We start from the raw sequence: 27,979 nt of genomic DNA on the forward strand, positions 1-27,979 counted from the left end.
CAAATAGATTGTTAATTGATTCAAACTCTTTTAAAACTAAAAATAGAAAAATAATTTATTTCTGTAGACGTTAGGAATTGTGAAGTTGGCACAACCGATTAATGAAACTTACTAGGCGCCTCCATTAATTAGTGGTGAAGTGCAATAATTTTTAACTATTTTTTAATTCATTATAAAAATGTTCATCTAAAAAACCATACTTTCTCGCTCTCTCTCTCGGATAACTATTTGCTAACCATTCATTTCCACTTTTCCCTTTCACTTTGCAGTGCGGTATGCGTCGCCCATCACTGGGACAGAATGAAGACGACCTGAGTCGTCTGACAACGATCATCTCGCCGACCAGCATCAGCCTCTCGTCGAACGGTCAGAGCGATCCGGTGGTGGTTGTGGTAGCGGGTGCGACAGCCGTCAACGATGTCGTCAGCTGCGGCCGTGCGAAAGCAAACGTCAACCACCACCATCATCTTCATCAACAGCAGCACGCCACCATCGGCAGTAGCATCAGCAACAGTAGTAGCAGCAGCAGCAGCAGTAGCAGCAGCAGCACTAACAGCAGCAATAGTAGCAGCAGAAACAATAGTAGCGGTAGCAATACAAGCAGCAGCAGCAACTGTCCAGCTAGCAACAGCGTTGGTGCACAACCCACTGGTCTCGAAGAGGGCAGGGTAAGCAGCAGCGCAAGTAGTAACAGTTTGGAAAGCACACTTGGCGATGTAGCGGAGCCGGTTGGTAAGGAAAGCAGTGGCAGCAACTATGGAGGCCTCCATCCCACAACGGATGCAGGGGCGGGCAGCGGTGGTGGCGGTGATGTCGATGAGACACTACCTCCACCACCGCCCCCACCTTCGGTGCTGGTCAACCAGTACCTGCCGAATCTGATCAACTCGTCCGAGTGGCAAAACTGCCGAAAGCGTAAAGAGCGCCAGGATAGCACGTCGTCGATCAGTCAGGATCGCAAGCTGATCCGATCGAACAGTGAGGAACATTTGCCCAACTGCCAGGAGGTGATAAGGCGCGTGTCCTCTCACGAGGATTTTAAGAAGCGCACGAGTACAGTTGCGGCCGGAACACACGGCCTCTCGGTGGAGATTTCCATCGACAAGGAGAACATCATCGCGGAGGAGTCAATCGACGAGGTGGGCGCGGAGGAGCTTGCCGATCAGCATCAGCAGCAGCAGGTGTTCGAGAAGAACCTTAAAAACAGTGCGGACGATTTGAAGAAGTTTTTCATCGGAAGCGTTGAGAACGTGGCGAATGGTGGTGGTGGCGCATTGTCGGCCGGCAAGGATCATCAACACCAGCACAACATCGTGCATCAGCTCGGTAGTCATCATCACCATCTGAACCATCACCATCATTTGCATCATGGCGGGGGGAAATCACAGCAGCACCACCGTCTGTCTCCCTGCCGCGACATACTAAAGTCCCGGCGAGACTCGGACAGCGAGCAGGATGGTGAACACGAGCGCCGACGGCACTGCGAACGTTTCTCCAAGACGCGTCCACCGCCTGGCCGAAAGTCCGTTTCACCGCGGGCCCGGAGTACTAAGCATTCGAAATTTGCTGCCGCCACGGTTAAGGCAGCCGCCAGCGTCGGTGGGTCGGTGGTGTTGGCAGCCGGCAACGAGCACTTCTACTCTAAACACGATAATCACTCGACGGGTGGCTCAAAATCGGAACGCCGTCGTTCGGCAATGCAACAGCTCAAGCATTCCGATGACGCGCCGATGTTTGATCCCAGGTCTGGCTCAGGGCTGCCTCCCCTCTCCGACTACAACGACAACAATGTGCTGGAGAAAGATCAGGCTGCGGCAGCCGAAGTGGCTAACCAGTCCGAACCTCAGCCATCGCCACGCGAAAAACTTCCCTGGGGCCAGTCGTATCCAGACGACACACCGGCACTCGTCTGCCAGCGGTTCGCCGACGACAAGTTTGATCACGCCAAGCGCATGGACTCGGTGTCGCATGCCAAACTGCGTCCAATTCCATCCGGCGGTTCGCTGAAACTGTACGGGGCACATCATCGTAATGCGGAAAATGCTCCACCCGGTCACCATGGCCATCATGGAAAGCCGGCTGCGGGTTCGAGTGTCGCGAGCAACATGTTTGATGAGCGCGTAAAGGCGATCAACCGGAAGCTGAGCGGACTGAAGAAAAAGCTAACGCAGTACGAGGAGCGCTTCGAGCGTGATCACGGCTGCAGGCCAACGCACGGCGATAAGTCGGCCGATCCGGCAATCAAGAGCGTCGTAGTGGAGGTGCACAAGCTACGCAAGGAGAAGAACCAAATCAAGGCCGATCTTGCGGTGTTTTCGGCGAAAGCGGCCGCACGCAATTCCTCAGGATTGACGGCCAATCAGCAGCACACAGGATCGGGTGATGGTGATAATGGCGGAGATGAAGGTGAGGTGGATAAACGGCTCGGAAAAATGAAAGACACAATCGCAGATATCGAAAAGGTGAGTGACATATAATATTTGTCTGTCCTGTCTGTCCTAAATGATTCCTGAAAAAAAAAAAAATGAAATGAAAACCTGTTCCGATCCTGGCGGTCGAATTTTTGAATCATTTTTTTTAACAAATTGCGCAATATTTTGATTCATTAAAGTAAAACATGATTTTTTGTTTTAAACAATGTAATTGGACAATTGCTTCAAATAGGCAACTTTCTAGTGTTTAATAGGTTTATAGAGTTATCACGTTGAAAATTATAACTGAACTCTCAGCTGAGAACCTTTTATTGTTTGTTCAAAGTGATTGATTTTTCAATGAAATTTTCAATAATTGAAATCAAATCATTTGCAAAGTATGTCCTTAATTTTCTCTAAATCAACGATTTTTTTATCATAGTTTTTGTTCTTTAACTGATTAATTGCACTGTCAGAATCTATTTGGTTATCAAAAAAATTAAAATTCATTCAAACCCTGAACAATATCAATATTGATTTCAAGTTTCCATTTTAGATAATTTATACTGTTTTTTTTTTTCAAACTGCTACAATACCCATCAATATAATGCATGCTATGGAAACTAAACATACATACGAAGGGAAGTAAATGTTTCTTTTCGAACGCCGATGAATTGCCCTCCATTTTGGCCGGACCGGATGAGGTGACACTTTGAGTATACACGCGTTCTCGAGCCCATCCGATACGGCAGTGGGCTAATTATAGACAATTAGGTGATACCGTCCGTTTGATCATCGTCGCTACGGTGTGCCACCCGTTTCATTAGCAACGTTTAGCACTGCCGGCCGTTTGGTGCAAACGGAAAGGGGTGCAGCAGGCACGAATTTGGGCACGTGTTTTGCTAAATGTTTCCTCGTGGCTTGGTTGAGACATTCCGTCATACTTGTCGCCACACGAAAAAAAACCAGATTGGGTCAACGAATGTATGGTTTCTATATGGCTTATTCAACCGTTAGTAGATCGTTTTTGGCATTCTAATGCTTGTTTTTAAACCAAAAACAAATAGAGTAAGCTTTCCAGAGTCTATTTTTTAACAACCTCTATGTGGCTCGTGGAAAGTTCCGAAATATTTGTCAACCACTATGTGAGTCATTGCCAGTCAGTGGTATGTTTTAAATCAGTTCAAATTCAATTGCAATCGGTCAAACAAAATGAGTAGTATTTTCTTTACAAATATTATTCCATGGTACAGAAATTTAGGTTTATTTTGTCCAAACGTGATTTACATTTTTAGAATTGATTTATTTAAAATTTAAAATTACGAATGACTACCAATTTCAATGGCCTTTGCGGCCTAACATCCTGCGCCAATTAATGATCGAAGCGCGACTGGCTCACGTTTCTTCGCGTACCAGTTTCGCCCAGTTGCCAGCAAACAAACCGGCGCGATGCTAATGTTTCGCTTTTTCGTCGTTGTCGATTGAAAATCAATCTCGGTTCACTTGACGCAGTTGATCTTCTGACCAGCCCGGCGCAATGGAGCACAATGAACGCGCAAAAGACCCGACGAGGTGGACCGATATTGGCGGAAGTGTCATGTTACCGATCTATCGACCACACTGTTCCGGGCACGCTGGTGCGTACGTGCCTACACTCTGGCGGCCGTTGTCCGGTCGAAATGCTCGATCGTGTCGTGCTTGTCAACGTTGAAACCATTGTCCACCCCGTTTGCGAGTGAGAACCAATGGAGGTGAAAATAGAAACTGCGATAGTTGCTTCTTTGGTTGTTTTATTATACTTAATCGAATGCACTAGGCCTTGAACCGATTCCTCGCGGTTGTGAGTGAATACATCAATTCCAAAGACCCCCAGGGTGCATGAAGAGGAGTAAGGAGAAGGTATGTTTTAGAAAAAAAAACCCTTTTGCAAGTAATGCTTAGTATGAGCCTCGGTCTCCTTCTCCTTCTCATTCTTCTCGGTGATGCCTCAATTGTATCGTATGCCCTTTAAGTGGAACGATGAGTTTGTTGTTCAAGAAGGTTTCAGGCGATAACTTGTTAGCCATGCGCTTATCGCGCTTGAGAACGAGAAGAATTTATGGCCAACAACAACGTCCACATGATGTTAGCTCTTACGATGGGGTGACATCACACCAATCAGGACAATTCCTTTCAGAAGCTCCCTTTTTACACACCATGAAACTGGGGATTATATGTAATTCGTTTGGACTTTAAATTATAGTTTTACTACCAGGGACACACCTTCTACTGATTTGTGCGGTTTGCGAACGAACCAAGGCATGGAAGATGTTTGCTAAAGGGTGGGTAATTTGTAGATAACAACACCCACTACAGAGAAAGTGGATTAATGGGCGTAATCATTTCCCAGAAACGATACGATGCAGGGTATATTTGTTCCTGTTTCTAGACCCAAACAAAATCTAAACGTTGGTCGCTTAACATGAATGTTACATTTATTTCTAATGAAATGGTCATGCAATTTATAAGTGTTTATGTTACTCTCTCACCTCTCTTCCAGCGCCTTACGGACAAACGTGAGTCGGAACATCGCAGCGAAAACCTGGAGTTTCTCTCGAATGAGCAGCTGACCGAGGAGAAAGCGTCTGTGCAACGCGCCCTACTCTACCTGGAGTCGATGTACGGCCGACCGGCGAGCCGCGAAGAACGTGACGCGGCCCGACCCCTGTACGACCGCTATCGGCTGATCAAGCGCCTGGTAAACCGTGCCAACTCAATCAGTGGACCCTGCGGCGTTGCCAGCTCGCTGATGCCAACCATTCTCGAGCACGAGGCGCTCGCAATTGTCGCTGGTACGACGACGCCATCCACCGACATATCGCCCCCGTCGGCCACCTCCATGATCCAGTCACCCACGGACACCCTCGGCGTCGCCGGGCAGCAATCGACGGACGAAGCGTCGGAAGCGACCACCACAACTACCACCAGCAATTCTGCCACTGAAAATATCCACTCTATGACGCCGGACGAGCTGTGGCAGCACTACGATGCTACGCGCGAGGAGAAGAAGGAACTGCGCCGCACGATTAAGGATTTCGAGCAGCAGTTCGAGGAGACGACCGGCCGGAAGATGCTGAAGTCGGACCGCAAATCGATCGAGGAAACGTACGCTCTCTACAAACAAAAAAAGGCCAAGCTGCGACTAATCGATGCACTATTCAAGAAGCAAATGCAGGTTTAATGTACACGAAGGTTTTCTCTCAATGCTCCCTGTTACCCATGATCGAAAACCTTTGTTGTTGTTCTATAGTGTATACCTGGGCACATTGCAATGTAAATGATTTAAATGATACAGAAAGGTGTGTTCTTTTTGGGAGCTCGAAGTTTATTCTTTCATGAAAGTGATAAGCAGAGTTGATCTTGGTTAAAAAAAATGTTTCGGTCATCATTTTTTCGTGCTTTCTTTTAAAACTATATGCCCAAAACTTCGGACGTTGTGTGCGAAGAGAACAAAACTTTCATCCAACCGGTGCATAAGATTGTAAATCAACTTAGGAAAAGCGACACTGTAAAACTATGAGTTTTAATGTAGATTTTTTTGTATTTTTCACTCGTTTCTCGTGGTGTCTATAAACTGTTATTGATATATTAGAAGGGCATCTATTACATTGTTTTAAGTATTTTTACCCATAGAGTTAGATTTGATTAAAGTTCTGCGAATGAAGTGATGAGAGAACGAAAAGTAAACGACAATTGTTACTACATGTGCGCAAAAAAACGATGAAGACAGGAGGAATAAAAACTCTGAAATAGACTGGAACTGGTTTTGAATTACCAAACAAAGTTTGGTTAACAGATAGATACGTTTAGAGCAAACAGAAAATAAATTAAACAAAACGTTGTAGGCAACCAAAACATACTGATGCAGTACAAAGTATATGCTGCATTATAACCCTCCCACAAGATCGAGGTGGCATGAGATATGAATAAATCACAAAACAAATAAAACACAGACACATTTTTAGCTTAGTGAAGAAGAAATATTTGAGAAACAAAGCAAGCGATAACCGACGAAAAACGAAACATGACGGAACAAAAATTAAAGCTCACAGCTTCGTGATGCAAGCAAACAAAGAACAAACAAACGAACATACAAAAATCTATATACAAATATTTACAAAATTAAGCTCGTAAAGAGAAAGTCGTGAAGCGGTATAAAAAAAATCTTTTGAGTATCTACGAAATAGGGCAACAACTTAAAGCCTAGCTAGTGAGAATGCAAAACCAATGTGAAACATGTACTATAATCGACTTATTTTCGAGATTAGAAAGGATTATTGAAGTGGAACACTGGTGTGGGACGAAAGGAATTATATACTGTTTTGTGATACATAGTTTTGCATTTTTGTTTGTTCGATGGTCGTGTCTCACTGTTTTTCTACCATTGGTTTTACAGAACTTTTCTCCACTGCGAAAATACAGAAACACCTCCCGTCGTTCGCACAGTATGTAATAATACATTTCAAACCCATAAGATATGTTATGAATAAATAAAAAACAATAGTTATGCTATAATAGATCTATTATTCGGTGAGCGATAAGCGAAGGAATCGAATAGCGAGGAAACAAGTAAATATCTTATGCTTTTTTCACCATTAAACACCAGTAAAACTCTTACAAATACTATCCAATATTACCAAATCTTCCTGAAATGAAACAATAGTCTCCTTCAAATCTCATCCCGTATCGAAAACGTCTAGAAACGGAGGAATAGGTGGAAGCATGCTTTAAGAAAAATATCATAATTATCATACTTCACCAGGTACATAAAACATAGATGATACTGGGTACATTTGGGTGTTTAGGTTTGCAACCATGTTATTTATTGTCGGCAAGAATGGGTTTTATAGTTCTTTAAAAGCGATACTCTGAACATTAATCGGCCGGTTGTTAATTAACACACATGCTCTATTGACACACATTTTTGGAATGGTTAATGTATGAATCACACTGTGTATGCGTTCTCTAAGAACAGTTTAATAAGGTGCTTTCTTATAGGAGTGCGAAAGCGACGGATCAACAGTACACTCAACGACATTAACTGGAACAATGGAGACGAAAAGTGTATGGAGAGTGAAAAAGAATACGAATAGCAGATACAAACGTGCAGATACTGTAAGATGTATGGGAAATTGTAATGATGATGCCGGTGTGCTAACACATTAATAAACCTGGTCAAAATGATTCTACAAGAATAACACGATCGTGTAAAATATTATGGAAAGTTTGGGAGACAATTGCTTTTAAGGTTTTTTTTTAGTTGAAATTGAAATCCGAAATGCTTTAAAAATGTTAACATGAATCTTTATTCAAAACAAATTTCAATGTGATTGTTTTAGACTGCGTTTCGGAAACAACGAGTAATGTAGCTGCAGCTGATAACGTCAGGCGACTACCGTTACCCAGCAAAACCAGCTTCCAATCGCTCAAGATAATGCTTACGACACTCCATTTCATCCGCCGGACGATTGTACGGAAGCCAAACTGGTTCCCCGACAAAGTAGCGCTTTGCTTTGATGAAGTTCTAAAACGATACACTTTTTAGCAAGTTTAAACCCAAGACAAACGATCACTGTTGACCGATCATACCTTCGAGTCCAGGGTAAATCGATGGTAAATACCGCTTGGAATAATGATCAAATCACCAGCAATGACCTCGATCCGTATCCAAGCATCATCCTTGCCGCTGACAGAGGGTGAATTGAAAAATAAGCTGTATCAAAACATATAAAAGCGTATGATGCAAATCTATTGCTGCCCACATACCTACGCACATCAAAGTAACCCGATCCGTCCAACACCAGACGAATCTCCTCGTCGGTGTGGAGATGCTCGGTGAAAAAGTTTTTCAACTTGTTCTCGTAATCGGTCAAACATTCTTTGGAGCAGGTAATTTCATCTTCGTATGAATAACCGCGATCCTTGCGAATTTTTTCCAGCACACCGTCGCTATCATACGTCGGAATGTTTATCTGTTATCACAGGAGATATTAAACATAATGTTAGTGTTTAAAAAATGAAGCAGAATTGAATCGTACCTTGAAATATTCAACACCTGTGCTCTTAAACAACTCGTCCGTGTTAAGAAATTGTGGTGGATCGAGCTGGTGCTCCAAACGCTGATCGGTTGGTTCGCTGTCCATAAACCATGCACGCACCATTTTGATAATGGTCGAAGATTGAACCAAGCAAGATGAGTTTATAAGCCTTTACCAAGCGATTTACCAAATCACTGGCTGATAATGGAATGTCTCGGCAAAACAAGTGCGATCAGATAGAACGGGTCAAATAAGCAAAATTAAAACAAAACAAAAACACTTCGGCGGTTCCGAACTAGTGTGGGCAGCATCAGGATTCGCTAGATTCGAAGAATTAATCCATTGATGGATTTTACAGGACTAGATCCCATTTGACTCGACTCGTTTCTGATTCCATTTGATTCATCTGAAATTCCTTTTGTGCAATTCCGACTTTATTTGATTAATTCGTGATCCGAATCTATGTGACTTATGGTTTGACTGTGTTGGATTTTAGCTATTCGATTCAAACACTGGATGGAATGGATGTGAAATGTTTAGCATTAGTTTTAGCCCCTTTTATGTGTTGATTTGAAAACATAGGGCGAACATGATCGAGACCGGAGCCTCATTTGAGATTTAACAACATTTTTTGTATATGCTATTAACTCGACCCGCATATACTTCTTATCCATTCACTTTGATAGTTTGAAAAGTTAACTTAAATACTGTGTTATCGATCTTCGCTGAGTGTTAAGGGTTGAAAATAACGCAAATAACGTGCTTAAAAATGCCAAGATGGCAAGAACGATGATTGTTAGAAGATTGTCAAATTGGCTAAAGGTTCGTTCTGCAAACTTATCGTTTGACAGGTGGGTCTATTGTAATCCATTCGGTAGATGAGCAGAAAAAAATCTTGGAAACCGATCAAGGCAAAACAATTCAGCTATGTACAAAAAACAAACCGTTTATTTAAATAAAACAGCAATAAAGTACACAATAAACAGAAGAAAAAAAAATGCATTAAATTTAAAAATGAAAAACCTGACAGCCACGAAAAATTACAAGTTATCAAATATAAACGGAAGGCCCCATGAGTTATGATCCTTTGAAATAACGTCCACATTACTCCACTTTCCTCAAATCAATGATTTAAAAACGTTAAATTTAACGTACATATAACTTTTTCGCATTTTTATCAACAAAATCAAGATGGCCGGAACTGAAATGATCCAACCTCTCGAATCAGTTGGTGTTGCTTCGTTCAGGAAACCTTGGTGTAAAGTGAAAATAGTTGAACCTGGTAAGTTTGTTTCGCTTCCAGTTTTAGAAGTGATAAGTGTAAAAGTGTATTTCTCTGCAATATTGGAGCAATTATCGGTTTCGAAAAGAAGCTAAAAGTGTGCTTCTTAGCGTTCGTTGCAGGAAGGGTTAGGAATTTGGAGAAACAGATTAACTGTTTAACTTTTCTACTTGCTAGTCTGTTTCGTTCTCCGTCCCCTCCGTTTTTTTTGTACAAGAATACCTTTCGCATTGGATGGATAAGCCAGCGTGTGAGAAGTGTACATCGTCTCGCGTGTGCATCTTTTACCGTATTAAATTGCAGCGTCTGCCAGGTGTTTATGACCGCACGACATAGTGCTGCATATTTTGTGCCGCTGTTCCTGCCTTAGTTGCAGCCCGCGGAAGGTGCGGATGCTGCTGTCCGTGTGCTTTAATGACGGCACGCCACCATTAAAGTGAGGAAGACACCGATAGTTCCGATATCTAGAGCGCACGGTTCGCGGTGTGAAAAGTTGACAGCCGAAAAGTATCATGGCGTAGCAAACAGTGAGAGACTAAAAAAAAAGTCGTTCAAGATGAACGGCAACGTTGTGAACTGCTTTTCGGGCGCCCGTCGTGCGTTGTTGGCGTAATCGTATGTTTACAACTTTATTCCGATTGTTGATCGAGGGATGAAATTTCCTTCTACTTTGTGAAAATAGCGACCAATTCTGTTGCTGCCTTCGATTATCCCCGTGAATTCCTTTCTGCCCTTTTGTGGTGTTCCTCGATTTGGTGTCTAAGAAGAAAAAAACGGTATCGGTGGCACAACGGGTGTGCGACGGATGACGAAAATAGTGACTATGTAATTGCACGCGAGTGCTCCCATTTCCCGTCTTCCGCACGGAAAACCATATTCGAAAGCTGTGATTAGTTGGCAAAACGACCGTGTGCGATGTAAGAAGCTGATGGAGCCATGACGGCCGGGGAGAGGGTGAAAGAGATGTTCTCGGATTTCTATAGCGACACGCCGATGTTGATTGCTGATACAACGCTGTACAACGTCGCGACGACGGAAGCAGATTGTGCGTACATACGTGTGTGTGTGTGTGTGTTTGTGTGGGAAAAAGGGAACGATAGCGCGAAAGAAGTTTTTTTTTCTTAGAATAATAATACTACAAAGAATACGATCCCAAATTCCTAAGCGATCTTTCAATCGAACGTCAAATCAATGGTTGCTTGTATAATAGAATGTAATTTATGTTTTCTTCTTATCAGGAAGGTGTGCGACGAGACGGCGGGACACACGTCGTAAACTGGGAGAGGTTTAGAAATAAGAAAATAGTGCAAGAGAAAAAGTGTTGTGTAAAACTGTAAGCATTAAAGAGAATCGAATTAAGACATCGACAGAAGAACGATGGAGCGAATGGACGTGGACGATTCGGCGGTTGTGGACCTAAGTCTCGGTTCCGGTCGCTCGTCGCTAACGATCACCCCGTCCACGGCGCGCGATTTGCGGGCGCTAGCGAAAAACTCTGGTCTCACCATCACGCCTGCCCTGCCTCCGCTCGGTGCACCGTCATCCGGTTCGAGCAGTCTAAATAGCAGTTCCTCCGGTGTCGCTGGAGGAGTTGTCATCGATGGCGGTAATGGAACTCGGGGAATGGAAGGTGGCAGTGGAGCCGGCGGCGGTGGTGGTGGTTGCGGTGGCGGTGGTGGTGGTAGAAGTACCTCACCACTTCCGGGTCGGCGTGTTTTGCGACCCCGCACAGAAGTGAAGTCTTACGCGGAAGTTCCGGACATCGTGTTACTGCCGGCGAAAGTGAACGGACGATCGCAGAACGGCGGTGGAGGGGGTGCTAACAGCATCTCCGGCGGCCTTTCCGAATCCGAGGACGAGGAAATGCCACCGATTTATCCGATTAAGGAGCTGACACCCGCGGAAATTTGTGAACGCGAGCGCGGTCTCCGGAAGTTGCGCGAGGAGCTGCGCAGCGAGGAAACAAAGTTAGTGCTACTGAAGAAGCTTAAGCAGTCGCAGCAGGTGATGATGAAGGAGAACCTTATCGTGACGCCGAGCAACGTCAACCTAGCGACCAACCCGCTGGCATCGATTCCTGCCGCCCTGACGAAGGGTTCACTGAGCGTCACGCCGACCAATGCCGTGCCACTGCCTGCGCACTCGAAGTCTTCGTCCAACAAGCCCATCTCTAATCCTGTAAAGTAAGTTCAGTATCCAATGGCAACCGCGGCATCGTACTAAAAAGCTCGCACTGACTACTCAGCAAACCCCCAAACTATCAACCAAACTTTTAAATTTCTCTAATCCTATTTTCTTGCAGTAATCGAGGCTCACCGTTAAACATTACACCGGTTCCGAAGGGCGCCGGCTCCCAAAGACCATCGTTGCCGGGCGGAGCAACACTGACACCTAGTAGCCCCGGACAGCGCTTACCGATTGGCTTATCTCGGGCCGGGTCAAATCTCACTATTACGCCGTCGGTGACGATCACACCAACTAATGCGCCCACCGCGGCCATGAAGCAGCGAAATGTGAGTCGACCGGGAATGTAAAGTTGATTTGGTCCAATTGATTTTTCCCATGCGTAAATAATTCCTATAGAAAGAGAAAGCGACCATCATCAGTCGAGACCATCTTCACCACAATCTAATCATGCCAATGAATGAAGATTTTTTATTAAACCTTGCATTCTTTCCCAATCCCCCCTTTTCACAGGTGCAAAATTTTTCGCAGCTAAGTAGCTCAGTATCAATTACGCCAGCTCCACCGATACCGGCACAAATAAGTTGTACCACCGTCGAACCGGTTTCACTGAAGGTGAGTATTATCATATGAATTTAGGTGCAAAGGACCAAACAATATTCCCCATGCAAAGTGAACAAATCATTTACAAACACGGTAGGACATCGATAATCCCAGGTCAATTTAACACGGCAGGTGGATAATCCGAGTGCTGTAAAATGACAAACTGCACCTTTTGAACTTTTTTATTGAATGTTATGAATGAAAAAAAAAAGTTTTTTGAGCAAATTTCAGATATCAAATTCGAATCTTTTTGTGACAATATTTTTTTTATCTTGGATTGCAAACAAGTTTATCCTCAACGAATTGTTTAAATTTTTATTCTTGGTCAAGTATTGACTTTACAAATTAAAATGTTTTTTTTTGTCCGTGGAACTATTCGATTATCCTACGAACGCCCTTGTCCCGAACAAATTTCAACGTTGAAGTATATGTCGTTACAAACAATTTTGCACAGCCTACATTACTTATGAAGCTTTTACTTTATGTTCAAATCACTACTAAAGTTAGTACTTGGGATTCCAACCCACGCCGTTGAGGTGGTGAGCCCCGGCGCTCATGGACCGATTTTTCTAACCGGCGCTACCGCTCGGCTGTCGCGGACCCCGCGGTTCGTCAACAATTATAGTTCGCAATTCAAATCATCATTTTTGTGGCGATATTTTTCTTGAGACTCTAGAGAAACTATTGCAGCTAAAATCTATTCATGTTCAAATAGTGTAAGGGTAGACATTTTTACTTTTTTCATCTTCCATGGTAATTTGGGAGTAACTGTAGAATCAAACAAAATATTTCGGTTTGTTTGCAAAAAAATATAACCAAAAGAGATTTCCGTTTGGTTACCAAATGTTCAATTTTATCACAACAACATTACCATAATAGTTCACAACATTTGACCATGAGTGATTATTTAAGATACTTATTATCTGTGTAATATTAAAAATTATAGAACATTTTACGACCTTTTAGTGCGATCTATCCGGTGATCTATCGCGAATACGATCATCGGAGCTTTTGGGATAACAAGATCATGTCGAAAGTCTTAAGAAGGTGACCGACTCTTTTAAGACGATGGGGGCACGCTAGGCACGATGGTCGCACCTTTCAGTACGTGTGCCGCACCTTTTAGCGGTAATCGCTTTTCTAAGTCATGTATGTTTAATTTCATGATTTGAATGTTCCGTTATGTATCAGTATTTTCGAATATTTTTTTACTTGGATTCCTCTCCGCTCTACTCCTCAATCGGATTGAGGAATGGCGAGGACGGAGGAGAAACAACATCACATGTCCGCCGTGTACAACCGCATTCTTCAGTCATGATAAATCTTTTTACTGGAAAAATATTTCCGGTGATTAATTTTTCTTAGGACAATTTTTATGACTAAGTTACAAACTTCAAAAAACATGATTTTATTTAACACTATTTTTACTTATTTGCGAAGTTCGCTGAAACAAATAGCTAAGTGAGAGCTGATACACTTGATAAAAGGTCAAATGACTGTATAGCGTTTATTTTAACGATAATTATTATTTCGAATCCATACGAACTTGATTCACCATTGTTATTTATGAGGTTTAGCAGATAGCCTATGTTTATTACTAACATTTTATAATTGTTCCTTTTTACTCGTTTTTTTCTCATCATCATCACTAATTTTGTTTGTTCTCTTGTTTGCTCATTATTTGCAATAACAATTTTTAGCGTGACCGGGAACAATCGATCCGAGAGGATCCGCAGAGCCAAGCGCAACGGCAAGCCTCGGCAAAACTGGCCCTCCGCAAGCAGCTAGAGAAAACACTTCTTCAGGTGAGTAGTGGATCTAAGCTAAAATCTCCAACATTTAATACGTTTCTGACACTTGACTCTTTCTCTTTTCACCTCTCTCCTTGATGCTACAGATTCCGCCCCCGAAACCGCCACCACCAGAGATGCACTTCGTGCCGAATCCGAGCAATATCGAATTCGTCTACCTGCTGGGTCTCGAGCACGTGGTTGACTATCTGACGAAGGATAAGAAACCAAATCCACCGCAGCAACCGTACCGCTGCGCGCAGTGCAAAATCGATTTTACGCCCGTCTGGAAATGGGAAAAACAGGGTAAAAGAGGAAATCCCACTTTTCAGAACAGTCCAGGTTTTGTGTTGTTTCCTTTTACTTCTGCTCCTGTGGAGTGTTTTCATTAACGCCGCACAGTTAGCGCGCGAAGTTGTAGCTAACTAACCCGTTCCCGTTTGTCTCTTCTCTTCCCCGTCTCCGTTTCTAGTTGGTAAGGAGCCGAAGGTTATTTGCGAGCAGTGCGTGACTAGCAACGTGAAAAAAGCGCTCAAGGCGGAACACACGAATCGCCTAAAGACGGCCTTTGTGAAGGCCCTCCAGCAGGAGCAGGAGATAGAAGCGCGGTTGGCCGCACAGAGCAGTCCATCGCCGGTAGAGATCCATCCAACTCCATCGGGGACACCCGGTCTTCGCGATCAGCGCGATTTGCTTGAACAGCAGCAGGTGCAGGCTCAACAGGCCGCCCTCCAGCAGCTGCAGCAGCAGCAACAACAGCAACAGCAGGCGGCCGCAGCGGCAGCAGCAGCCGCGGCAGCTGCCCAGCAAGAGCGTCAAGAACGAGCCGAGCGTCAACAGCGCCAAAAAGAGCAACAGGAACAGCTACGCCAGCAGCAGGCACAACTGCAGCAGCTTCAGCAACAACAGCTTCAGCAGCAGCAGCAGCTCCAGCAACAGCAATTACAGCAGCAAGCTCAGCAGCTGCAGCAGCTGCAACAGTTACAGGAGCAGCAGCAACAACATCAACATCAGCATCAGCATCAGCACCAACACCAGCATCAACATCAACATCAGCATCAGCAGCAACAGCAGAGCCGCCATCATCATCTACATCAGCTGCACGCGGCCCATCTGCAGTCGCAGGTCGCTCCTTCGAAGTCGAAAACCCCCACACCGACCCCTCGGCCGACGCCGACGCCACCGAACCAGCACCAGACTCCACCCCCTGCGTCCAGTTCGCGCTCCAGCCGACACAGTGCAACCGCGAACGCAACCGCCGAAGCGGCCGCTGCCCAGCTCAGTGCGTTGGCCAACCTTGGCGGTCTCGGGCAACTCGGGGCACTGGGTAACTTTGGTAGCCTGGGCAATCTGGCGAATTTAAGCAACTCGACGGCGGCCGCAGCGGCCGTCTCAGCGCTCCATCAACAGCTCTTTAGAGGTTCGTTCGTTATTACCGTCCAGTATATCGATTTTCGATATTGTCGGCAAAATTTTAACACTTTTCCCATTTCAATCTATTATTACGCAGGACTTCAGCAAAACCTGCAGGCCGGTAACCTGAACAATTTGAACAATCTGAACAATTTGAACAACCTGCAGGCTCAAATGATGCAGTTCTCACCACTCCTGTACTCGTACCAGCTCGCGATGGCCCAGGCAGCGGGTAAGATCAGCATCAGTTTGTCTTAATGTATTATTGTTGTTCGAATGTTATGAAACTATGCCCAATCTCATCCCAAACTGATCAATCATTATGAGTCGACTATGTCCACCACAATAAAAAAAACCCTGATTTACTGTATGGCGGTGGAATACAACAGCCAACTTTCCAGCATCTATGCAGCTACCTGCGTCGTAAACAAGCAATAATTTCATTTCACTTTGTCAAAAGCTTTTAGTGTTTGAGCATCGAAATATTGCGATGAAATTGATTAATTTTTCCCCAAAACTATAGTTTTAAATGTTCTATATTTTCATTGACCAGGGAATACAAACTACAACATACTTTTTGTCACGCAATTAGTTTTGTCACGCAAAATCCTAACCCCGCGCGCGACAGTAATACTCACATCGTGTGCAAGTTGTATTTCTTTTTAAACGAGAAAAGACACATTCATGGTAAAAAATAAAAACGTTTTTTAAGTGAATATTTTCGTATTCCAGTCAAGTATATTTTGTACAAGATTTGTTACGAACGTAAAAAACGCAATATATCTATGTAGAAGATATTGTTTACTTATCGCGGCACGTCAAGGCATTCTCAAACCTGTGTTGGGGTAAGAGGTGGGACTCATCATCTTAACTAATCATTCTATAAAAAAAACATCTCACAAAATAGTATTGCTCCTTAAAACGTGCAATTGAATCTTTCTATAGACAAACTTCATGAATCTGCTCTACCAATACCCTTCTTTGATCGCTCGCTTGCAGGCCTCTTATGTTTCTGTAGCTAAGGACGCTAACAAAAATCCATATGTTTTGTATTTAATTTTCTAGTCATTTGCTAATAAAAAAAAAAAATTTTCGTTTTTCCATACTTTACACCTCTAATGTACGATCAACTCGAAAAAAGACTGCACTGACTTTGTAAAGTAGTTTCGATTTAGTTTTGTTTTGAAAATGTAATAATTCAGCTAACAGTTTCCAATGTCGAAATAAAAAATTAAATTAAAGAAGCTTTGTTTTGATCGAAAATATTGGAATTAAAATGTATCTTGTTTATTCAAATCATCATACATTATTGTTCCATCGTATTTTTATCCAGTAGATTGTGGGAGTGTACTATTAAGCACTTTTATTGTTATTTCATTTTCATTCTCTTTGCTTTTTTACAGCGTCTCTTTCGGCAGCTGGCAAAGGTTCATCGATTGCTGACATGCAGCGGGCGATGGAGCTGCAGCGACAGTATCAGGAGATGCTCTCGCAATCCGGGCCCGGTCCGAGTAATAGTCGGCAGAACAACTGGAAGTCCTAAAATCATCCCGATCCCCGAACCCACCTAACGCGGTATATATAAAAAAACTATACAACAAATTGGTGAACCAGAAAAGATTCACATCGAGTAGTCCTTGAAATCACGTCGGCACGTCAAGGCATTCCCGGCAGCAGCAGACCTACGGGAACAATCGAAATCTACAACCCAGCAACCTTTAAACAACATCAATATAATCCGGTCCGGCTGAAATGACGGATTTGGCGAGATGATCGTTCTCCGAAGATCCTCTTCTTCGTAACGATCAAACTCCAAGTGCTGTCGGTTTAATAGAAACAACCTAATTTCTATCAGAGGAAGAAGGAATTACGTCCTTCGGCGATGGCGACTTCAGACGACAGACTGACAGGCTATAATATGCTAAGTGTGCGTTGATAAAAGTGAGTGCTGTTTTAGTGATAAACAATTATTTTTACCTTCTCATTTCTCTACCCTTATTTTCCCGACAAGAAAACAAAATCCATATTGTTCACCTTTTTTAACAATGAAATGCGGATTATAAAAGCCACACATAATGTAGACGGCTAGACTGCGAACGATTAATTAATCGATTCCCACAGTGGAATATTCCGCGATAGTACGCACTAGAGACTAGTTTTATTAGGAGATTTGTGAGTGTGATTAAAGTATCTTTTTTCTGTTGTTTATGCACACACACACACACACTGGTGCTTTAAATTGTGAGGCACTGAATGTTTCGTTTTTTAGTTTTGCCCTATGATAATATTGTTGCTTTGATCACGGTTTTCTCTTGTAATCTGTTAAACACATATTTTTACTTTACTGTTTCCACACCGCTATTAGGACGATTATTAGGCACGATTTTTCAATTTGCTTGCATATAGGACTTAAGACACACGCGTTTGCAGTTGGATAAATCGCACGCGTTTGCAACAACACTATTGAAGGGAAGGAAAAGGGAGAATATCATAATGAAGAAAACGAATATTAGTTATTACATTGAATCAAAATAACTCATATATGTTTTATCACGTATGGTGTCACTGATTTTGGATGCGATTAAGGGAACGTTTTTTTGTTTTAAGTTTATTGAAATTTAACGATGCCGGAAATTGGCGGACATTTCGTTTCCTGCCATGCAGCACATTTCACGAGATGCTCAAACTAGGTTTGCTCGTTTGAATGAGCTTGGTGGTTTTATTGGATAATGATAAGCAACCGACCTGCTCATACTAACACTTCAAGCGTAACTGACTTTGCTAGTAACCATGAATAGAATTTTTCGTTTTTTTCATATGCAAACAATTCGCTATTAGAAGAAAGTTAAGAGTAAAAAGGTACCCCATGCAATGAAATTTCATAGCCTAGCTAGCTATAACTGAACATAGAATTATTAAAGCATGCGCCCTAAACAAGCTAGCCACACAAACACACATCTTGATCACAGAGAGCTTTTAAACCAGTTTTTTTTAATTTACAACATTTTTGTTGAACGGACGAAACTGGGATAATTTCTTAAACTGAACCCAAGAATGTTTTTCTTTGTTTTGTTTTTACTAATGAACACGTTATTGGTAATTTGCCAAACTGCAAAACAAACGTGAAGTATGGAATAGTTTATCGTATTGCCATTGTGCGACTATTTTGATTATATACAAAATAATATAAATGGCCACGAAATGGACCTTTTCTTCTAACTTGTGCTGTCAGACTCTCGACAGACGGAATGTGTAATGGAATATTGTTCTTTTTTATGTACATTTACGTCTACAGTTTCAGAAACAACAAATAATTTACAGTTGTTTTGTTGCTTTTTTTTGACTAAAATGTGGATTGACCTGGATGAAGTTGAAAAGGAGTCGATTTGATTCCGTTATCATCAGTGAAGCTACTTCATGCTGCGAGCGTGTAATTTATTTATTCAATGCAAGCATAATGCACACGTACTACATAGAAATCAAACAGACTTAAAAAATACTATAAACATACCATTAAACAATATTCACAATTCACTTCACATTTCCTGTACGGAGTGTACGACACAGGTGATTCCGGTTCCCTGTTTTTGGCTAGGACCTATTAAAATGAATAACGAATTGATTCTTGACAAAATAAAAAAGAAGATATTAAGAAAAATCAATTGAAATGCTAATTTGTTTGCCATGTAAAAATTGCAACATTAATGAGTGAAACTGTTTTTTTGATTATTTTGATATTGTTTCTGCTTTCCTACTAATTTATGCATACCGGCCACCTGTGCACAACCAAACTCTTTAATGGTCATATTCAAAACGGAACAACAATTTTCTTGCCATGATGGGCAAATGTAGCGTATTTTTTCACTGCATACTCTACTCTACCGAACAAGTGATAAATGGCGATAATTGCAGAACAAAGGTTAGCCGCACTATTATCTTCTGCCGAGTAGTAGTTGCATAAAAAACGGCGCTTAAAACTAACCATCAGCAAAAAGCGCAACTTCTAGCAAGTGTTTAAAAAATCTAGTATAATCTGCTTCTTGTTAAAGAAGAGGTTGTCTTTAAGCAGATTTAATTGGGCGTCCGAGAAAAGAATCAAAAGTAAACAAAAAGATGATGAACCGCAACGGTGTTTCTGTATATAGAATACAATTGTTTCGTTTTTATTTGAGGTTTTTTTCTGTTTTGTTTTTCTCTCCAACGTTCCGTAATTCGTTCTGTACATTCGTGCGACTTTTTCCAAAACTTTTCAATTTTCTGCATTGACAAACTCTTTCCACCGGAAACGAATACAAATTTGTGGGCCCCAACACACATTTAGGCTATAAGATTTAGAATAAATTTACTGAACGTTAAACAAACCAGGCTCACCAGAGCCGAACAGGAAAACTTTTACAACAGGATCGAAGGGGTATTGCAGCAAAGTTATAATTGATTTGCAAAGAAATTGTTTTTCTTTTTCATTTTTACAAGTGAGTTTCAACCAGAATTGAATGTGAAAACGATGAAACGCACGACAACGTGTAATTTAAGCGAGCGGAAAAATATAATAAAACAAATAAGACATATTTTAGGCGATTAACAAAAGAAGGATAAAGATTAATTTGTAAAAGCGTGAGTCTAAAAAACACTAGGAACGGTTAAGGTTTAGGAAAGAAAGGAAACGTGCGGTAGAGTCACGAACAACACAAAGAAATTCTAAGTAATATTTTTTAAGTCTAGGCTAAACTGAAGTTGTTCGTGAAAATAGTTGATGTGTGGTGATGCTGTGTTCGCACTATAGATAGAGGGACACCCCTATGTCCTTTCGTTCTGCTGCGTGGTTGTATTATTATAAATCTTAATTGTTTTATCGACCCGATATATACTTCTGGCCAACGGACATAGAATCATGGAACCATATTAATGGAAGAAATGCTAGGCAAAAACAAGGAAGTGCACGAAAAAGAAGAAAACATCGTGGAAATTAGTTTACCCTTTCTGAATATGAACGCAGCAGTACCCAATAATATACGATGGGAAACGTATGAAGAATCGTTTGTAAAGAAGCCCCATCAAATAAATTTGCGAAAAATGGCAGTAGTTTCCAATATAAATTTATCGTCTTCTAAACAATAAAGTAGCAATTCATCTTTCTTTTTTTATCAATTGGTATCTTTACATGGAAACATGGAAAATTGATCGCAAACAGGAACAAAGGAAAATTAGTGCTTATATGGGGGCTCTTTGGTTACAACAACTTTTCTACCATTGCTCAATGCTCAATGCAATTAATTGCTACGATTTCGAGGGTCCCTAACTCATTTTTTTTTTAATGAAATATATACGTTTTAAGGGTAAAAACAACCTGTGCACGGAACACTGCGCAAGTACATGTCGAAGGAACAAACCTACACGAACCTATTACTTCCATCGCTATTATTATATTATCAATACTGTGCGATAATGATATAAAATAATGAAAAATATCGAAAACAATAAATGCGATTTCATTTCTTTTAAAGAAAAGAAATTGATTTTCAGCAAAGAATTTGTTTTCTGCTCGTGTGAACTGTAAATACAAAGGAAAAGTGTTTAAAAAGGGTTGATTTTCCAACGGAAAGAAAATCAATATGTTGGATGAGACTTTTGTACCCTTTCTAAGAAAAGAAACCGTTCTATTAATTGTTGAGCACCAGAATTTATTAACTCAATCGTGGACAATATTGTTTAATAGGCCAGTTTTTATAAATTAATTTTTCATGGACATGATAAGCTGTTCAATTCAGTGCAACAATTTCAATTCATCTGACACACATGCTTTATGATGTAGTCATTCTATAACTGATAAGTTCACCAATCGTAATTCGCGGTTGTGCTGCAGGAGCTCTGTTTTCATTACAACGCAGCCTCCAAGTGATCCGTCGTTATCAGTGAGGAATTGTAAAACAACTGTTCTCGGATTTGTACGCAATTCATTAGTAAAAAAAAAGTGCGCTGTGTCGACGAAGCAAACATATTATTTCTTGTGGGAAGCTTGACAAATCAATTTTGTACGAAATGAAGTTGGTGTGGCTTCTGTACGGTGTTTTCGTGATTTGTGTGCCATTCCTGTGCGCGAAACCGTTGCAGGATGGTCAACTTTGGAAGCAAAACATATGGGTATGTGCATATAATCTTAGCGATCCCCTTTGCATATGGAACGGTTCTACATGATCTTTGTTGTGCATACAGGAGCGTCATCGTATTAAGAGACAATTTTCACTGAACCTCGGTGCAACACATGAGGATGGCTACGGGACGGATGTGAACGCGGAAGCAATTGCCAGTTTGTGGAAGAGCACGAGCGGTAACACGAAGCTAGACGGCTCGGCAACCTATACGCAGCACTTTGGTGGCATGGCTGGAGATGGTAAACCGCGCATTAGTGGGTTATTATCCTTTTCTCATAACTATTGAATTATCTTTTTCCCGGCTGGGCGGCACCCATCTCCGTGCGAAGGACATGACTACAGGCTTAAGTTGAAGGTAGTTTTCACACGATAGTCGCGAATCAAGCATACCTTTGGGTTAAACGAAATAAACAACTAGCTACTCAAACGACGTCGTCTGAACGTAATTTTTCCACGATAAAGGAACAACGAGTCGTCCGTGGTGTTCCTTAAATGCGCATCGTTGATGTGCGACATTTTATTTACATACGAGCCTTGTACATTTCATTGCCTACGAGTGTTATGAGCGGAAGGAAAGATTGCCACACAGCGTCCGGCGATCGTTTCACTTCAACTCCGGCAGATTCGCTGGTGGCCAGGCCCACTGACTAGCTGGCGCTTGCTTGACCAACGGCTCCCATGGTTTCCAACCGAGCATTTTACGAGCCAGCGTCAGTTCGTTCTCTGCCTGGACGATCAGCTCCTCTACCTGGCCGCAGTTTATCTTTTGCTCAATTTCCCGCACATTCGGCGTCTAGGGAAAAACATACGCAATAATATTGATTAAACGGAAAGTTTTCGTTGAACTATCGATAGGCTAACATTTACCGTGGAAACAATCTTAGCACGCTCAGACACAATTTGCTCGGTGTATCGTCGATATGCGGCATCCTGCGGCATCTTGCCGACGGCTCGAAGAATCTTGTTGTAAAGGGCAGTCAGCGTGTGGTGGGGATTTTTAGCCACATGCATTCCAGTCAAGCCAGTTGCCTGCAAGATAAAAAGATTATTTGAGTTATTCGAACCGTATTGTTGTCTCAAAACAAACTAGCACAAATCGATGCGACTCGGTATGACATAACCAGTGGATTTGTTGGACCGGATTGTTTGCCGTGAGCCATTTTGCAATTGCATTCCTTACTGTACCTGCTTGATAATGCCAGCCATGGTGCTTCTTGATAGATGTCGTTTCTGTAAGAAAAATGGAAACTTTATGGTATAAAAAGAACTTTTTTCTAAACTACCAAAACAGCATACGAACCAGCAAGTGAATATTTTTGTGAATTCTGAAGTTATGACAGCAAATTTATTGCAGTATGCTCTAACAACCTTGATCCGCAAATTAGAAATAATGTCTATCTAGGAGACCAGGTACAGTCATATGATTTCTTTGCGAAAAGGAAAAAGTATCATATTGTAACATGACTTCCGTTCTCACAAATTTAAGTCATTTCTCCGGCAACGTTGCTTGGCTTTTTTCTTATTCGAATAAAGTAAACAAATCGAAAAACATTGAATGGCTTGAACATTTACCTTTAGAAATCTTGCTTTATTTTCGCTGAGCTCTCATTGCTATATATACCTTGAGGCAAAACAGAAGAGAAAAGGAAAATTGCAAAAACAATGACAGAGGCACATCGAAAATAAACGACAATTTTCTTCATATCATTCTGGTTGGTACATCTTGCGAGGGCGCTGTGAAAAGTTATAAAAAAGCACTTTGTTTGTCGAGTGGGGTGGAGAGTGTTCGTGAAGTGAAAAAATCTAAGTTACTTCCGCTAGAGTAGGGGTGCTTTGGATTTACTGATATTACGAAAACAACAGCTGTGAAAAACAAACGCAACAAACAGCCCATCGAATAGAAAAGTTGTATCTATGCTCGCGGAGAAAAAAGTATTTGAGGGCTGACGGGGAAATCAAAAGTCACTGCTTTTTCCAATGCTGCCCGACGCAAGTGATGAAATTGTAGAAAGTGTTACCGTGTTTATTCTGTCAATAACAACCAGCCATTCGATTTTCCCCCGAACACCCTTGCTGGCTCAGGCAGTTCACTTGCACACAAAGCCAACAGGAAACCAAGGCAAAAGTCAAACGAGTGCATCAGGAGAATTGCGTCGCATTATTACGTGCGGAGGTGATTAGGGGATTCGTGGCGTAGGAGGCAAAGATAAAACTAGCGATAAACGACCCGGAAAATAGCGGAGCCACGCATAAAAATTTTGCAATATTTTCTCCTCCCGATCGTGGCCAAAGGAAACTGACGGAAACCGTCGCCTTGGTCGACGTCGTTGGATCTGGGCGGCGAGGAGAAAGTTTCTGCTGGTGCTGCCGTGATGAGTAGTAAGCCAAACTGGGGCCAGCTGCCAACCCTTGTGTTAACAAATGTTTTTCAACATTTGAACCATCGGGACCGATTGAATGCTTCGAGAGTTTGTTGGCATTGGCGTTCCGTGCTCTTTCAACCCAGGTATGCATTGGCAATTGCAGAACATGGAGCAACTAATATCTTGTGTAACCCACAGTCCATACTGATGCTATTTATTTTTTGATTTTTGTTTAGATTCTTCAAGCGTATCCAGTTTGATGTTGCTAGAGAGCACAACAAGAAGGTTAGCTTCTATTTGCAAAAGCTGGTCCATATCGTGAGTGAAGTGAAGATTACTTTCGATTCGAGCAACCTTTACGATGTCGAGCTGACTGCAGAAATTCTTTTCAAGTATGAGTTGGAGTTGCATATTTTGATCGAAGCTAGCCGTTCTACGTGTGGTGCTCTGCAATTTCTTTTCAGGCTAAGTAAAAGCTCACGCCTTCTTAGTTTAACGATCTACCCGAAGAATGCAACGTGGGTGACGCCGGGCATCTCCATGAGAAGGCAGCTGAGGGCAACTGCCTATTCTGAGGAAGAATGGAATTACATTCTTAAGTAAGTGTTGCTCCGGACCGCGTGCATTTAGAAATCGTAAAAGTTTGCTGAAATTGTATTCTGTTTATCTAAAGGCTATTCGTTCAACCCGTAAAAGCTTTGCTAACTAGAACGAATCCACCCCTTCGGGTGCTGGATTTGGGATGTTCGGAAAGTCTAGCAGTACACGCGTCGGAATTTCTGACGGTAAGTGAGTTGTAGTTGATGTAGTTCCATCAATACTTCATTTAATTTCATTGTAACACTACTCTGTCGGTTATTTGCTGTGCTCGTCTTTCCAGTGCACCGCCAAACCACAACATTTGGAACGACTATGCTTTGCCACAGTGAAGCAGGATCCAGGACACTATCCGCTCGGGTTGATCGAACCGAGTTTGTTCGAAAAGTGTACCATGTTGCGTGTGTTGACCCTCGACTATGATGTCATGTGCGACGACATGCTGCAAACGTTGCAGCTGCTTCCGTTGCGCCAGCTGATTGTGCACGTACACGGCATCGACGAGGATCACTGTGGGCTGTCCGAGGAAGCGTGGGCAAGTTTTCGATCTAAAAATCCATCCACAGAACTGCACCTGACGCTGGTGTGCGCTTACGAAGCGGTCGATATACTGCACACCCACATCTTACGTCCGTCGATGCCGCTGACGCATCTGAAGGTTTTGTTCTGTGAAAGAGTACGTGGATTAATGCTTCAAAATTATTTAATATGCCTGTTTTAAATCGATCGTTTTTGATCATTCTGCACACATAATTTATATGCCATCTTTCAGATCAACTGCGATGCGCTAGAATATCTATCCCGCCACTACAAGGACACACTTCGAAGTATGGTCTGGATCGATTCAATGGTATGAAATCAAGCAGCAAGGTCCCGAATTTACATGCAAATATTGACACACCTTGTTGCATACCGTAGCGTATCGAAGAATATCGTAACATAATGGAACTGGTGCTGCGCACAGAACAGGACCCGCTGGTGATGATGGCTTGGCGCTGCAAAAAACTGCAAGAAATCATTATCCACGGTTACGTACTCGATTCGCACAACCTTGTGGGCGTGTCTCGCTTACGCGGCCGGGAGCTTAAATGTCTGGAAGTGTCGCGTATCGATCTGTCGATTCCGTCTGTAATGATGGCCCCCTTCATCGAGGTATGGGCCACCATGTTTATCACTTTGGAATGTAAGTAAAATAATAAATTATATCATTTTTCCAGGAAATCAGTGCTCAGCTTGGTAAGAGGTGGTCCCCGTTGGATGCAAAAACGCTCCCGGCAGTGCTCGGATTTTATCCTGTAGCGGAAGAGCTGCGTGATAGATATATATTAAATTATATTCGCAAAGATATCATGCAATAGATGCAAAACCGGAAGGGGAGCGAAAGTGAAAGTTAATAGGGGACACGTTTATAGGACACGGCTACATCGGGTTACACTGAAACACCAGCCTTGTACGCGCATGTACGCCCTGTGTGCCTCTCGGCGACCTCAGGGGCTGGAGTTCCCGAGCATGTTTTTATGTTATTTTTTATATTTTATTTATTGTTTTCCTCAAAAACTATTGAGATGCTTATTCGCTTGGTCTTTAAAACTAGATGGAAAAATTATAGTAAATAGGTTCTATATCTATACATACATACCGATATTTCCGGCAATATGTGTGCACATAATAATCGGTTTAAGCTTGTATGTGATCCCAACAAGTCACTGGCACAAGTCGGCCAAGGGGTATGATAGAGTGAAAGAAGAGATTACACAAATAACGCATGTTTATGCTCCCCGTTAACTGTGCGCCAACTTAACCACCGACCCGAGGAGAGACTCGTTTTGAAGGCAATGAAAGGAATTTCTCCACGAGCATGAACACCCGAAAGGCATGAGGATGGTCTGACAAAAATATCTGTGATGATTGTGAAATTGAGACAAAATAGTGAAACACAGCTTATCTCCGTTTGCTCAAGCAAATCAAATATCGAGATAACACATCAAAAAGTACTCACCAACATATAGTGAGTAATGAGAGCTTTAGAATCACCTACCACCAGAACGGAAATCGTCGCTTTTTATTTATTCGTCACCTGCAACTGAAACAGTGACAGTTTGTTGAAGTTAAAGAGGATTTTTCTAAAAGAAACCACTGTTTAATTTCGTTTTATGTTGTACAAAATTATCTATTATCCAGTGGCGTCTCGTGAGAAAATGAGATGGTTGTGCACCTTCAAAAAAAGTAATACCTTCTTACGTAAACCATATAACGTGGTTTATTAGAACCAGAACGACACGACACACCAAGACGAATTTGGTCAGGATGTTAAGTGAAAGAATAGTTTGAGGAACCGTGAATGGTCTATTTAGTTCTGCAATCTTTAATTGCTACTAAATGGATCTACATGAAAAACTAGTTTAATAGCTCATCTACCATGTCCTGCTCAATGTTGATGTATAAATTGACTGGTAATTTCACGCTAAATAGAACAATTGCATGAAAAATCTTTCTAATGAAACTGTGTGCACCAGCAGTATTGCCCAGTCCAGCGTGCCTGCTTAGACATTTTTTAATTAGTTTAAAATTGTTGGCCATATTTGCGTGTTTGTTTCTTCGATTTTATTCCAAAGTTTTATTTTCTTCCGAATTTACTTCACGAACGTCAATATCTACTCGATAAATATATCCGCGGTTAGTCAATGCCTGAGAATCAACTTCTTATTTGGCAAGTTAGACTCCCTTCGGGTCCGGCCTGGGTACAATGTAATGTGCACAGGAAAGGCACCTATACATCGACAATTTCACATGGACGCATTCGACACATTCACGAGAGAACTAATGTGTACATATACGATTTGCTGGTGCACTCGCTGAAGTGCCCGCCCATAAACAAAACTTTTTGACTTTCCAACTGGGTTTTTATTCTTGCTAATAAGAAAACTAACGCTTCTTCACCGAATGTGAAGACCGAATGAACCACATGAGAATGTGGTTAGGAAAACTGTTCTCATTTGATTAAAGATGCACGTCTGTAGCAGCGGTGCACCAGCAGAAGTCCCCAGCGCAGCATTGTAAAGCGTTAAGTAGATTTTGAACGCAACTGTTGCAGATGGAAATTACAA

General features: G+C 42.2%; 5 protein-coding genes across 5 annotated transcripts; 3 read left to right on the forward strand and 2 right to left on the reverse strand.

Annotated features, from left to right (window-relative positions):
• The first annotated feature begins 269 nt into the window (after positions 1-269).
• On the forward strand, positions 270-6,915 carry LOC131283156 (protein FAM13A). The gene is made up of 3 exons (XM_058312735.1): positions 270-450; positions 520-2,462; positions 4,951-6,915. The coding sequence occupies exons 1-3, from the start codon at positions 276-278 to the stop codon at positions 5,629-5,631; spliced, it is 2,799 nt and encodes a 932-aa protein (XP_058168718.1). The 5' UTR covers positions 270-275; the 3' UTR covers positions 5,632-6,915.
• Positions 6,916-7,796: 881 nt separating this feature from the next.
• On the reverse strand, positions 7,797-8,727 carry LOC131281052 (acireductone dioxygenase). Its single transcript, XM_058310304.1, has 4 exons — positions 8,489-8,727; positions 8,213-8,422; positions 8,040-8,129; positions 7,797-7,974 (listed from the first exon to the last, which is right to left on the reverse strand). Exons 1-4 carry the CDS (start codon positions 8,609-8,611, stop codon positions 7,849-7,851), a joined length of 549 nt encoding a protein of 182 aa, XP_058166287.1. The 5' UTR covers positions 8,612-8,727; the 3' UTR covers positions 7,797-7,848.
• Positions 8,728-10,634: 1,907 nt separating this feature from the next.
• Positions 10,635-17,424, forward strand: LOC131282267 (histone-lysine N-methyltransferase 2D). Its single transcript, XM_058311681.1, has 9 exons — positions 10,635-10,687; positions 11,009-11,953; positions 12,073-12,283; positions 12,468-12,569; positions 14,258-14,362; positions 14,455-14,689; positions 14,820-15,767; positions 15,858-15,992; positions 17,164-17,424. The coding sequence occupies exons 2-9, from the start codon at positions 11,148-11,150 to the stop codon at positions 17,301-17,303; spliced, it is 2,682 nt and encodes an 893-aa protein (XP_058167664.1). The 5' UTR covers positions 10,635-10,687; positions 11,009-11,147; the 3' UTR covers positions 17,304-17,424.
• Positions 17,425-22,376: 4,952 nt separating this feature from the next.
• On the reverse strand, positions 22,377-23,199 carry LOC131280963 (NADH dehydrogenase [ubiquinone] 1 alpha subcomplex subunit 5). The gene is made up of 3 exons (XM_058310209.1): positions 23,098-23,199; positions 22,780-22,941; positions 22,377-22,705 (listed from the first exon to the last, which is right to left on the reverse strand). The coding sequence occupies exons 1-3, from the start codon at positions 23,116-23,118 to the stop codon at positions 22,517-22,519; spliced, it is 372 nt and encodes a 123-aa protein (XP_058166192.1). The 5' UTR covers positions 23,119-23,199; the 3' UTR covers positions 22,377-22,516.
• A 358-nt stretch (positions 23,200-23,557) lies between these two features.
• Positions 23,558-26,264, forward strand: LOC131291809 (F-box only protein 33). Its single transcript, XM_058320748.1, has 9 exons — positions 23,558-23,624; positions 24,205-24,418; positions 24,512-24,667; positions 24,740-24,874; positions 24,949-25,060; positions 25,156-25,548; positions 25,645-25,722; positions 25,791-26,024; positions 26,090-26,264. Exons 2-9 carry the CDS (start codon positions 24,285-24,287, stop codon positions 26,228-26,230), a joined length of 1,383 nt encoding a protein of 460 aa, XP_058176731.1. The 5' UTR covers positions 23,558-23,624; positions 24,205-24,284; the 3' UTR covers positions 26,231-26,264.
• Positions 26,265-27,979: the final 1,715 nt, after the last annotated feature.

The sequence above is a fragment of the Anopheles ziemanni genome, chromosome 2, assembly GCF_943734765.1.
Source record: "Anopheles ziemanni chromosome 2, idAnoZiCoDA_A2_x.2, whole genome shotgun sequence".
In the NCBI taxonomy this organism is placed as follows: Eukaryota; Metazoa; Arthropoda; class Insecta; order Diptera; family Culicidae; genus Anopheles; species Anopheles ziemanni.

What these genes read in the sequence shown, in the direction of transcription:
- LOC131280963 (XM_058310209.1), bottom strand. Translation starts at nt 23,118, where the DNA reads ATGGCTGGCATTATCAAGCAG. An exon ending in TGGCTGGCATTATCAAGCAG is followed by an intron (nt 22,942 to 23,097) that starts GTACAGTAAGGA and finishes TTTATCTTGCAG; the next exon opens with GCAACTGGCTTGACTGGAAT. An exon ending in GTGCTAAGATTGTTTCCACG is followed by an intron (nt 22,706 to 22,779) that starts GTAAATGTTAGC and finishes GTTTTTCCCTAG; the next exon opens with ACGCCGAATGTGCGGGAAAT.
- LOC131291809 (XM_058320748.1), top strand. Translation starts at nt 24,285, where the DNA reads ATGAGTAGTAAGCCAAACTGGGGCCAGCTGCCAACCCTTGTGTTAACA. An exon ending in ACTGCAGAAATTCTTTTCAA is followed by an intron (nt 24,668 to 24,739) that starts GTATGAGTTGGA and finishes ATTTCTTTTCAG; the next exon opens with GCTAAGTAAAAGCTCACGCC. An exon ending in AGGTTTTGTTCTGTGAAAGA is followed by an intron (nt 25,549 to 25,644) that starts GTACGTGGATTA and finishes GCCATCTTTCAG; the next exon opens with ATCAACTGCGATGCGCTAGA.
- LOC131282267 (XM_058311681.1), top strand. Translation starts at nt 11,148, where the DNA reads ATGGAGCGAATGGACGTGGACGATTCGGCGGTTGTGGACCTAAGTCTC. An exon ending in TAGAGAAAACACTTCTTCAG is followed by an intron (nt 14,363 to 14,454) that starts GTGAGTAGTGGA and finishes TTGATGCTACAG; the next exon opens with ATTCCGCCCCCGAAACCGCC. An exon ending in CGCGATGGCCCAGGCAGCGG is followed by an intron (nt 15,993 to 17,163) that starts GTAAGATCAGCA and finishes GCTTTTTTACAG; the next exon opens with CGTCTCTTTCGGCAGCTGGC.
- LOC131283156 (XM_058312735.1), top strand. Translation starts at nt 276, where the DNA reads ATGCGTCGCCCATCACTGGGACAGAATGAAGACGACCTGAGTCGTCTG. An exon ending in CGGCCGTGCGAAAGCAAACG is followed by an intron (nt 451 to 519) that starts TCAACCACCACC and finishes GCAACAGTAGTA; the next exon opens with GCAGCAGCAGCAGCAGTAGC. An exon ending in CAATCGCAGATATCGAAAAG is followed by an intron (nt 2,463 to 4,950) that starts GTGAGTGACATA and finishes CCTCTCTTCCAG; the next exon opens with CGCCTTACGGACAAACGTGA.
- LOC131281052 (XM_058310304.1), bottom strand. Translation starts at nt 8,611, where the DNA reads ATGGTGCGTGCATGGTTTATGGACAGCGAACCAACCGATCAGCGTTTG. An exon ending in CAGGTGTTGAATATTTCAAG is followed by an intron (nt 8,423 to 8,488) that starts GTACGATTCAAT and finishes CTGTGATAACAG; the next exon opens with ATAAACATTCCGACGTATGA. An exon ending in ACTTTGATGTGCGTAGGTAT is followed by an intron (nt 8,130 to 8,212) that starts GTGGGCAGCAAT and finishes GTCAGCGGCAAG; the next exon opens with GATGATGCTTGGATACGGAT.